Source organism: Rhea pennata, chromosome 25 (genome assembly GCF_028389875.1).
Source record: "Rhea pennata isolate bPtePen1 chromosome 25, bPtePen1.pri, whole genome shotgun sequence".
NCBI lineage: Eukaryota > Metazoa > Chordata > Aves > Rheiformes > Rheidae > Rhea > Rhea pennata.
Window position 1 is genome coordinate 6,931,385 of NC_084687.1, and position 12,136 is coordinate 6,943,520.

Genomic DNA, 12,136 nt, shown 5'->3' on the forward strand with positions numbered 1-12,136 from the left:
AGTGACACTTTAAGTAGTAATCAGACAGGGATTGCATCTTAGTATGTACCCACATAGTATCAGAGTACAGTGCTAGTGCTTAGATGACCAGTGGGAATAAGATACAATTTTTAATCACCTGCAATAGGCTGCTCTGATATTCTCTAAGTGAAACTTGATGCTGTTCTGCAAAGACACACCTCTTCGAGGGTGTTGTGCAAAATTCTGCATTTTAACGTAGGGACAGGAAATATGAAAAGAGCCAGGCAGAACCCAAAGCAACACTGTCAGTTAGGTGAAACAAGGTTCACCAGCTCCACTGAGGAGCAAATCAGAGGTTTTGCTTCGCTTATCAATCCAATTGTGATTTTCCAGTGCTTTGGAAGTTGTAGTTCCTTCACTAACAGGTTTTAAAGGATTGGCATTGCTGCTTCTTTCTGGAGCAGCTCTGCAGATTTTTTTTTTCCTCCCTTCTCTTTCATGCTTTATTTCCTGACTCTACAGTGGGATGGGTTGGTTGCAAAAGATTCTCATTCCCTTTTTGGGATTGGTCTTGGCCTTCTGTTTTTATTCTGCGAGGGAGAATTTCAAACCGGGTAAGTATTAAAAGTGAATGTCTTTAAAATATTAAAAGTCACATTTGAGTGTTTTGCATAAAAACTGTACAGAGCTTGGAACAAAGCATGTTTGAGCATTTGCATCACTGCTGATAATGGAACCTTGTTTTAGCAAAGATTTGAAATTGAATCAGTCAAGTAACAGGTAGAAATAGTTACTGAGCAAATAGGTGAGGTAGAAGGTTTCTAAAATAGAAAGGCTTTTAATGCTCCATTTTGAAATGTATAACAAAACTTAGAAAAATGATTTTAAAATGTTGGATTTTAAGTTTTGAAAAATGTATTTAGTGGGGTTTTTATTGCACAATGTGTTTAAGCTGTGTCTCAGTTTGTGAAAAAAAAATAGTTGAAAGAGTAAAGAACTGTTCCTGCATTATTGTGTTCACATTAGGAACTGCAGCTGCTCCTTTTTGCAGCTTTTTCCAGGCAAAGGAAGAAACATCCTGATGCAGGACAGAACTCACTCAGCACTTAACAGGCTCACACAGGTTGCAGTTGAGTGCTTTCAGGGACATCAGGAGATTTTTTTTGTAGGGTTTGGATAAATTAAATCCCTGTGCCTTGGTCTCCAGAGATGCTGAAAGGGAAGCGAGTGATTGTCACTGGAGCAAGCACTGGAATTGGAGAGCAGATGGCTTATCACCTTGCACGGATGGGATCCCATATTTTGGTCACAGCACGGACAGAGACCAAGCTACAGAAAGTAAATGGCAAGCTAAGCACTCACACATGCATGTTCATGACAGTGCACACACAAACATAGGAAGGCCAATCTTGTATAACAGGTATATATGCATACCTATATGCACATATAATTGCCATGGCACAAATACCAATTATGCACATTTATATTCATGGGTATGCATACTCACACTATCTGGGGCTTCCATATACTCAAAAATCATTGTCAGATACATACATTCTACATAACACATGCAGTTACATTTAAAGTTGCCTAGTTATGTATACCTATTCCATGTATACATTCTGCACCAGCACATGCACACACCCTCATTCCACTGCAATGATATATACGCTCCCCACTCACCCTACATGCATGCAATTCCATTGTCATCTGCCTTGGGTAATGCATTTACCAAACAAACATGTTTTCAGGCTCCCTTTGAAACTTAAGAAGCTTCGAACATGCTCCCAGAAACTTCAGATTGCTGTTTTTAACTCAGGGACACATTACAATGAGCACAGATAGCCTCTTTTAGTACACCAGAGCTGTACAGCAGCAGACTTCACACTACAGGGAAGTAAGTTTGAGGTGTCCTGTTGGTGTGTCCCAGGTTGTTGAACAGTGCCTTAAGCTGGGGGCAGCCTCTGCACAGTACGTGAGTGGCAGCATGGAGGACATGGCATTTGCTGAGCATGTTGTGAAGGAGGCAGAGAACTTAATGGGTAAGTTTATGGCTTGCTCTTGAGAACACAATGACAAAAAAGGAGAATCAGAGACAGGGTGGGACAAGAAAGACTTTCCTTAATTCTCTGCTTTTTATCCTGCCCCCAGTGCTGCTCCAGGCCCTCCTTCCAATCCTTATCAGTTTAGCTCACCCCAAACTGCCCTCTTGATTTCATCTCTGTGCCCCGGTAACATCCTGTTCCAGTATCATAATCCTGTATTTCATCACCACCAACTACCATGGCTGAAGCTGTCGGTTAGCCCTGTAGCAACCTTGCTATTCTGGTCATGGGTCATTGCTGCGGAAATGCAATATTTCAGCTCAGTCTGGAGCACTCCTTCTCCCACCCTAGACCCACAGACAACTCAGGAGTGATCTCATTTGTGCTATGTTATTTGTGTTTTTAACCAGAAAAACAAACAAAAAAAATCACAACAAATAACATGCTTTTTGCAGCTCTCTTGTCTAGGACAAGTGAGGTATGCCAAGCACATTTTTACTGCCAGATGCTGTCTGGACTGTCCCTGCTTCAAAGATAACAGGCCACAGCTCTGACCCAAAAACCTATTTTTTTATTATTATTATATTCATTGTGCTCCAAGGAGTGCCTCTGTTCTTCTGCTTTTAGCCTTCCCCTACCCAACACTAATGCCTGCTCCTCTGCTTTCAGGAGGCCTAGACATGCTGATTCTTAATCACATTGGCAAGTCGTACTTCAGTTATTTTGATGGGGATGTTGGGCACGTACAAAAGCTCCTGCAGATTAACTTCCTCAGCTATGTAGCTATGACGGTCTCTGCTCTGCCTATGCTGAAGGAGAGCGGGGGCAGCATTGTAGTAGTTTCATCTATGGCAGGTGAGTATGCAGCAAAGCAGGTGATATGAGAATTAGTCAAAAGAGACCATGGGCTGATTTTCATAGGCAACATATTAACAGATTAACAGTCATAACTGCTTAACACACTCAAAAAAAATTTTTTTTTTTTTTTTTGAAAAGGACTCTTTTGCATTTTCTCATTGGCATTTTTCTCTGATGGCATCTGATTGCTCCAGCTTTCTTTCTGACTAGCCATAGCCATGTTCCTTGAGGAGGCAAACTCCATACCCTGGTATGCCGCTCTTAGCAGCAAACCTAGTACATCTCCAGTTTTATGGAGAAAAGAGGAAATACATTAATTTCTCCTTGTGTTGTCTCTCTGACTGATCGTTCATCTTGTTGTGGTAGGTCAAATTCTTGTTCATATTTGTAGAGTTAGTTATTGACATAAAAACATGACTATTCTAATAAATTTCTATTAGTCAGGAAACTGAATTAATAGCAGATGTCCCCATCTCACAGCCAGTGTGCTGGTTAGACTTTTGGTGATGATAATTTAGTATCCAGAGCCAAAAGGGATTAAACTTTGCTCTGCCTTTCCTCTCTGGAGGTTTCACAGTTTCTGGTTGTTGCTCATACTGAGCAGGGACATGAGACATGTTGTTGGACCTAAGGTCTTAAGAGATCTGGAACTGGATGGGAATACTTGGCAATCTTCAGCTGCTCAGATGCCAGGATGACATTTCACAAACAGTAAATTCCATTTGAGTAAAATACTTTATCTGAGGAAAAATAAAAAGAGGTTCATGCAGTGCAGCTTTCTGTGCTATAATAGAACTTAACTCTGTGTCTAGGTAAAGTTGGGTTTCCATTTACTGTTCCCTATTCTGCAACTAAGTTTGCCTTGGATGGATTTTTCAGCTCCCTGAGGCAGGAATTCAGCATTCAGAGTGTTAATGTTTCCATCACGCTCTGTGTCCTTGGCTTCATTAATACTGGTAAGATCAGTTGTGTTTGACCTGGCTGATTAGGAACAGAACATCACACTAAGCTTTTTATCCTACCCTAAAGTCCCTTCTCCACTGACCCTTCCTTCCACCTCTGTTGCTTCTTTTCCACCAAGCCCCCCATACTGTGAATGCATGCAAAACGCACTTCCATCTGCCCTGAAGGACACTACCTCTCCCCCAAAGAAGAGTCCGAAAACTAATTTCTTCACCCATGGCAACAGAAAATCAACCACTACATAATGGCTGGCACAGCCTAATATTCAGTGACTATAAGTGCTTGTGCCAGCTGCGTATTTCCCATTATTTCCTCTATTGATACAATGACAAATTATGTAAATGCAAGTGCATGTATTAGAGTAGCTTGAAAAATGCTGTATGTGCTGGACAATGGTCAAGAAATTATTTTTAGTCTCACAAAATTACTTCCATTTTCAAGTGTATACTAATATATCTAATTTTAATAAATTATTTTACCTGTTCTACTACCTGCATTTGCATTAATTAAATAACACAGTCTTCCTCAACCCCTCACATCGCTCATCACAAGTTGAACTCTTCAGGAAAAGGACTGTATGCATAGAAAGCTAAGCACAGAGAGTCCTGTCCTAGTCTTGCAAGAGTCCCTAGCTGCTGCATATCATACATGACATGAAGCAGTCCTGTAGCACAGAACTTTTGGAAGAGCTGAGCTCACAGAAGGCTAAATTGATGATAATTACCTTTTAAACAATACCTAGCATATCCTTAGGCAACTTGCAGAGGGCAGTCCAAATCTGACTGAAGTTTCTTTTGTTCTCCTGGGCTAGAGAGTGCCATGAAAGCCGCTGCTGATGTGGTCCTGATATCCCCAGCACCCAAAGAGGAGTGTGCGCTGGAAATCATCAAAGGGGGAGCTCTCCGCCAACGGGAAGTTTACTACAAATACGCTTCTACTAAAATACCCCTCCTGATCCGGGACTGGGCTGCAGATTTCCTAGATTATCTGGTTAGGAAGCACTACAACATAGAGAATTTGAAGGAAAACTAAACGATCCTCTAGCACTTTTCTTCTTATGCTTGATGCTTATCTTGATGCTATTTTAACCATTGCTGAGGGCTACACAAAGCATCTCTGCTCAAGCTCCCTTGTGTCTAGGGAATGAAATGCTGGATTCTCCAGTGTTTTATGGCCCTGCACAGCAATGCATGACGGGCCTCCCACTCCCACTGCAGTGAAATGCTGCACCTTCATCTGCTGGTTTGGATGCCAGCATTGCATTCCCTACTCTCAGTCCTCCTTAGCTAGCACTGTTGCCTTTGCATTTAAATAGAAATAAGAACTAACCACATCTGTGTGGTTAGCGTCTGTGGCTCTCATTACAGTTCCAGTTATTAAAGAAGTCTTAGCATTTGCCAGTTTAGGAAGGTTTATTCTGTCCAATAGCCTCCTCTGCTGGTAGATAAAATATTTGCAACAGATAGATTATTTTACTGAATAACTGTATACATTAGGATAGTTCAACAGCCCTCAGATTAGAAAATTCCATTTGTGTTTTTAAAAGTTTTAAGTTATTTTAAGTAAATCACATCATCTCTAGACGATCTAGCTGAGACAACCATGTGCTGTGGTACACAACATGCAGGGGAATTTCCTGCAGCTGTAATATTCCAACTGGTTAGACCCATTCTCTTCCCCCAGGCTATGGAAAAGTAGTAACATAAACCAATCATTAAATAAAATCCACTAGATTTAGTCTTGTGTCTTCTGTATTTCCCCCCTCCTTCTCCATTACAAGTGCTGTACAATTCCATTGATTTGTCTTTCATAGGAAAGTTGAATCCTTGCAATAATCCTTTATTATTCCATTTTAGGAATAATTCTTCTTTTATCCTATTTTTAACTTAATTTCTGACTTAAATGCAGGCTTTTCCATGCAGCCTTTTGTTAGGATTACCATTTCTTACAGACTTATACAGTATTACACAGCCTTCTAGATACACAGAGCAGACCTGCCACATTGCCATGATAAGCTGTGAGCTTGAGCACTGGAAGCAATAGGATACTGAATGCAAAACCTAAGCACCAAACCGGCAGCAGCAAGCATTAGGTTACTTCAGCTCCTCCAGCAGCAGCTCACAAACTGCTGCATTTACATCTAATGTGGCTGTAGCTATTGGAGCAATAATCCTGGCAGAGATGGTACCTCCTTGACAAAACTAGTACCTTCCCTTCCAGCTGTTACCTGTTTTGAAACAAAGAAGTAAGAAGCCTCCCCCCAAAAAATTCCCACCAGAAGTACTCCTGAGAATCACTTTGCTACTTACTTTCTAAAGGAATTTAGGAACTCATACTACAAACCCAATGACATTTCTTTTTGCCTTATCCTGAGATCCCTTGCACTAACCTGTGCATACAGAGTGGGTTTTGGCCTTTAGACTCACCCCTTGAGAGAATTATTTGCAAATCAGTTCTCCATATGCCTAGGCAGATGCTCAGCAGTGTGACGTACAAAACTCATGGAAGCTGAAAGTCTTTCTGATATACTCACTTAGCTCTTTTATTGCCTTTTGCAACCAGCCTCAGTGGATTCCTCAAGACACAGTATATTTTTTAGATATAACAAATAGCATTATCACATAGGATAACCTGGAAATAATGATAAGAATCTAAACCCCACAAACTTTGCCAATACATTTTTTTCTGGATAATCATATGAATCTGTACTATGGTGATTATCTCCATTTAATAAATCCTTATGGCAGCCAGTGAGGAAGGCAAGTATTGCCTCTGTTTTGCACTTGAGGAAGCAGAAGAATGCCAACTTCTCTTAGGAAGTCTGCACTAACAGGTTTCCCATCTCCAAAGGCAGTCACCTAACAACAAGGCTACCTCTCTGTCAGGCTAGGAGGCTTTTTAGAGCCTTCCTTTCAATGTTAATCAGAAAGCATGCCTGAAATTCATGGCAGGAAAAGGGTGCCAAGGGACAGCATAAAGTCCAAAGTGGCATTCTCCATTATGCTAATGTTTGCTGAATTACAGGAAATGCAAAAAAAAGGTCCAATAGGTATATCAGCAGTCAAACTTATGCAAGACAAAAGTCAGTTTAAAACTACTATCTCTTGCAGCCCAATCTTCAACCTACCAATACATCTAGCACTCCACCTCTGTGATCAGACCTGAAGAGTTTGTTCATTTCTTGCCTGTTTTTTCACAGAGAGATAGGGCTGTTACTTTCATCCCCTTGGTGGGAGCGGTGCTGGCATTTTATTTTTATTCAGCATTCTTCAAAGAAGGTAAATCAGCAGGAAAAAAAGCGCTTTAAAACCACAGTCAGCGAGGCTACTGTCAGAATGACAGCATGGATCTATAAAGAAAAGTATGTGCAGTTTGAATGCCCTTTCAAAATGCGGCTGGTAAACCTCCTAACACAAAGGATGGATGAGAGCTTGTCGAGGGGAGCTTTGGCAAAGGCAATAGCACAGTGCAACTGTTCAGAGCATGCTGTACCATCTAGAAGAAACTCATAGGATTATGTTTGGCCTCTGCTGGTATCACATAGTGTTTGATCTCAGTAAATGAATTTGTTTGAAAATATGCATTTATCCATTCTAGATGTTTAATCCTTTTCTTAGTCACCCCCTAGTAATTTTTAAAAGCAACTAATAGAACTGAAGTGCACAAGAGATCTAAGCTCTGTGGTCTGTTCAAACCAGGATTAAGGAGCAAATTCCACTCTGGGTTTGTGAGAGCAGCTGCACATTACAATAGTGCAGTGTTTCTGCACATAGTTTCCCTGCTCCCTTTTTCTGGGAACAAAGGTGGAACTGACCTAGAGGAGATCCAATTCCTGAGGGCTTTCGATAACTAACACTGGTTCGTAGGGCTGTTGGGCACAGTATGGGGCCTACACTGGGGATCTGATGTTGCTGAACATCCAGAGACACTCAGAGGGTAATGGGTGATCGTAACAGGTGCCAGCAGTGAAATCTAAGAGCAGATGGCTTGTCACCTGGTACACATAAGGTCCCATATCTTGATCACAGAAGAGACAGAGGCCAAGTTGCAGAAAGTAAATGGCAAACAGAGCACTCCCTGGGTACCTGGTCACCATGACATCAAGCAGACTAAGTAGTTTTACAATCCAGAACCCCACAGGTAAAAAGTGCATGGATATTCGCCCCATCCAGACCACATGAGCCTGCCCGATATCTTACAGATTCATTGTTCCATTTTCCCCAGCACGAGCTTGTTTAACATCTCTCACACCATTATGTATTGTATTTTCAAAGCTGACAGCACAGCATTTCTTTCTCCACAGTTTGCAGCTTTATATGCTAATCACCAACACCACCACCACCAGGGTGCCCAACTCTTGTCTGATCAATCCTTAGGGCTCTCAAAATACAAATTGTTTTTGTTCCCTGAATACAACAGAATCAATTAAGCAGTCATATCCCTTTTCAGTATCTTTTATAAATACTAAATATTTGGCTTAGATGTGCCACTCTTTAACTCATTGCAGTCAGAAACATTTATATGAGCAATGTCTCCTCTCATGAAGTCAGAACAATTACCAATAGACAGGAAGGCACGCTCTTCCCATCTGGCCCAAGGATGAGTTACAGCATTTGCAGCATGGGGGGAGGTGACAGAGGAGTACCCATGTCTAACACCTTTCTCACTGTTGTCATAGGTTGTGGAGTGATACCTTGAGCTCAGCGCAGCATCTGCTTGCTGCGTGAGTAGCAGCATGGAAAACACAGCATTTGCCAAGGAGCTGGTGAAAGAGACTGGGGTACATGGGTAGGAGCTGCCCTTTCTTCCAGCATTCTCAAGTTAAGTTTCAAGGTGTTCTAGCCAACACAAGAAAAGGCTTTTGGTTTGAGGATGCAAGATGCCCATCACAAACTTATATTCTGCTTCCAGGAGAGCCTTGATATGCTTACCCTAAACCATGTCGGTTACAGCTACCTCAGCTGCTTCAATGGGGATTTTGGGTACATACGAGAGCTGATGGAGACCAACTTCCTCAGCTGCATAGCCATAACTATTTCTGCCCTACCAATGCTGAAGGAGAGCAAGGGCAGCATCATTATCATTTCCTCCATGGAAGGTGAGCATGAGACAGGCTAGAGAGTCCTGGGGCAGCCAGTGCCAGGCTCTCCTCTGATTTTAGTCTCTTCCACTGCCTACAAAGGATTCCATCTGCAATTTTTCTTCAAAAGAGGAGATAAGAACCGTAAGGTAGAAAGTCATCTGCCTAGGATTCTGGGATCATAGCCTGTATAATCTGCAGATTGCACACACAATATAAGTCATTTGGAGGATTTACACTTTATGCCCCATTCTTCTATTATCTTTGAACATACCCATCGTCTTCTCAGTGAAGGAGGGATACACATGCATTGGTGGTATAGTGGTGAGCATAGCTGCCTTCCAAGCAGTTGACCTGGGTTCGATTTCTGGCCAATGCACACACGCTTTTCTTCTTTAGGGGGGCAGGTTTAGCTCAGTTGGTTAAAGCATGGTGCTGCTAATGCCAAGGTCGCAGGTTCAGTCCCCATATGGGCTACACAGAGGGTTGGACTAGATGATCTCCAGAGGTCCATTCCAAACTTACCATTCTATAATTCTATGATACACACTCCTGAGGTCCTACATTTGCAGTTAGCTGTACTTCCTGACAAAACCTGGGGTGAAAAGGTCAAAAAGTATGCAGGCCACTCTTCTTCCTGCAGCTCCACAGGCACCACAAAGGGTGCACAGCCGAAGCTGCATCTCTAAGCCCAGCCAGAAACAGGAAGTCTAGGGAAGGGCTGCTAAAACCTATATCTTGTTAAGCAGCAACAGCAAACAGGTTTCTGAAGACAGACATTATACCTTGGATCTTTCTTAACACACCCTGCCTTGAAAGCATTCTTTAATAAAAGCCAGGCACTAACTCTTGTTCTACACAATACTGATCAGCATAACTTCAGCATCAAACCTACCTTCCAAACTAAAAAAACCATTATGCATTACAGTCAATGGTACACCCCTGCATTATTTATGTGCATGACCATATATTATGTATGCACTTGCTATATAAGGATGTAAAATGCAGCAGTGCAAGAACAGTATCACCTACAGCTGAAGATACTTCATGCCACTATGTCACATGTTACAGGAAAAATAAGTTAGGAAGACCTTGTTTCTCCCCTCCTCATTTTAAACATTCCTGCATTTATTTATTTTTCTCAAGCATTCAAGACAGATCACCCAGTTACTCTAAAGCTAAATATTTTAGCTACTCCAAGGACAGTACTCTGGTGCAGTATGTGAGCACTGATGGCAGAAGCCCCTGACCCCAGGTAAAGTTGGCATCACATTTATTGCTCCCTATTCTGCAACAAAGTTTGCATTAGATGTATTCTTCAGCTCCTTGTGACAGGAATCCATCACCAACAACATCAATGTTTCCATCACACTCTGTGTCTTGGGCCTTACTGATACTGGTAAATTTGATATTTACCTGGGCCTCATTTTTTTTAGGAGCTGCGCACATCCACTGCTGAGTCAGAAAAGGCATTTCTAGAAAGAAGAGAACATATGTTGGCGACAGACCTGTCAGTATTCTACTTTCCCAGAACTGCTGAAATCTCAGCCCTTAAATGACAGTATAATTTTGGAAATGGAAGCTCAACATTTAAAAAAAATGTGGTCCAATATCTTTGACTCAACTATCCATGTCATACACTCACAGGAGATGGGGATTCAGTTCTAAAACTAATTAAAAAGTGGAAAGGAGTAGAAAGAACATTACTGTAATTTTGTACATGTTCTAAACTTTAAGAAATAGACCTGATCCCCAACATTTCTACTAGTTCGTTAAATGAAGTCATGGATAGTTCTGAACCTTGATCCTATGGTTCCTTTTGCAGCCCCTCTACATCTGACATCACTTTTTCTTGCTCTCCTCCCTATCTAGAAACTGCTATGAAAACCATCTCCCATGTGATTCATGGGACAGCTGCATCAGAGGAGTGCGTGCTGGAGATCATCAAGAGCAGACCACTGCACCAGAAAGAGCTGTACTATCTGTACTTGACCATGAAGAGTCTGCTCTTCTTTCAAGACTGGGCTCCAGACTTCCTTAATTTTCTCATAAAAGTAAAAAAATATCAGAAGAACATAGCTAAAGAACACAATGGGGCCTCCTGAGGCAGCTAGTGTGTCAGCACAAGGCCACAAGAACACAGTGGCACGTTGTGCAGGATGCACGATTTTGGAGTTAATCTAGCTATTCTGGGTGCTCTTTGCTAAGTCACCAGAGTGGCTTCACAGTGATACATCACAGCAGTTGTGTTCCCACTCATACAAGTGTTTTCAAAAAATCCTGTGCTATGATGTTGCATGTGGGCTCTTTCTGAAGACAACATGGCTGGGGAACACAGGGCCTCTTCAGAGCTGCCAATATAAGAAGAGATATATCAGGAACCTATGACACAGCACGCAAATGTATATTTTAGTAACAACTGCTTGTAACTGGCTTTATCTGATCAATAAACACTTCAGCAGAGTAAACTGACAGCAGGATTTCCCTATCGGACCCCATTCATCAGTAGATTTTCTGTGCTGGCAGCTTAGCATTTCAGCCTGAATAAAGCTAAGCTTTGTGTCTTACTGCAGTTCAACATCTAGAAACTATTTTCTCACCAGAAAACCTGTAAGTTATTAAAACTTAATGTTTTGAGAGGCATACTGAACTAGGATCCTGTGCATTGTGATATTTGCATATGCTTTTGTTGTATGTTCTCTCTTCACTTTACCACCTCGCTGTCACAGAAGGGATTAAGTAAAAGGTAATTAATGTGAAAGACAGCTGAACCCCCAAACCATATTTAAGTATTTCTGCAGAAAAGACAAGGAGATTCATAGGACTTGACTGAACTATGTAATACCTTAGTGACCTGGTTAAAATTATATTTTTAAAAAAATTAACAAAAAAGATTTAGACTGGAGAGATGAGGAAATCGGATTATAAAGGGGAGCCACGTGGTTAATTGGGAAAGGGGTCTCAGTTCATTCTAGATAGGGATTTAGCCTGATCTGCATGAACCCTACAAACAAAGCTATACAAGAGGGTCTTTGAAATGGATTTTTTTTAAAATGTACCTATTCTAGGTTGGTCTTTAGAAAATAAATCTCACAGTACTTTATAACATCTCTAATTCAGTTTTGTTCCTTTTCTACATGAATAGGCAGACAACCTTTACCAGTACACAGCTGGTTAAACAACCTCACTGCATGATTTGCATTAACACAGCTTTCACTTCCCTATAAAG

General features: G+C 41.4%; 2 protein-coding genes and 1 non-coding gene across 3 annotated transcripts; all 3 read left to right on the top strand.

The window, feature by feature from the left end:
• Positions 1–239: 239 nt before the first annotated feature.
• LOC134150871 (11-beta-hydroxysteroid dehydrogenase 1-like) lies at positions 240–5,560 on the top strand. Its single transcript, XM_062595018.1, has 6 exons — positions 240–575; positions 1,169–1,299; positions 1,892–2,003; positions 2,676–2,861; positions 3,677–3,820; positions 4,639–5,560. The coding sequence occupies exons 1-6, from the start codon at positions 488–490 to the stop codon at positions 4,857–4,859; spliced, it is 882 nt and encodes a 293-aa protein (XP_062451002.1). The 5' UTR covers positions 240–487; the 3' UTR covers positions 4,860–5,560.
• A 3,119-nt stretch (positions 5,561–8,679) lies between these two features.
• LOC134150932 (11-beta-hydroxysteroid dehydrogenase 1-like) lies at positions 8,680–11,392 on the top strand. The gene is made up of 2 exons (XM_062595103.1): positions 8,680–8,925; positions 10,780–11,392. Exons 1-2 carry the CDS (start codon positions 8,700–8,702, stop codon positions 11,010–11,012), a joined length of 459 nt encoding a protein of 152 aa, XP_062451087.1. The 5' UTR covers positions 8,680–8,699; the 3' UTR covers positions 11,013–11,392.
• TRNAG-UCC (transfer RNA glycine (anticodon UCC)) lies at positions 9,215–9,286 on the top strand. Its single transcript has one exon. It is a non-coding gene; the product is annotated as a tRNA-Gly (tRNA).
• Positions 11,393–12,136: the final 744 nt, after the last annotated feature.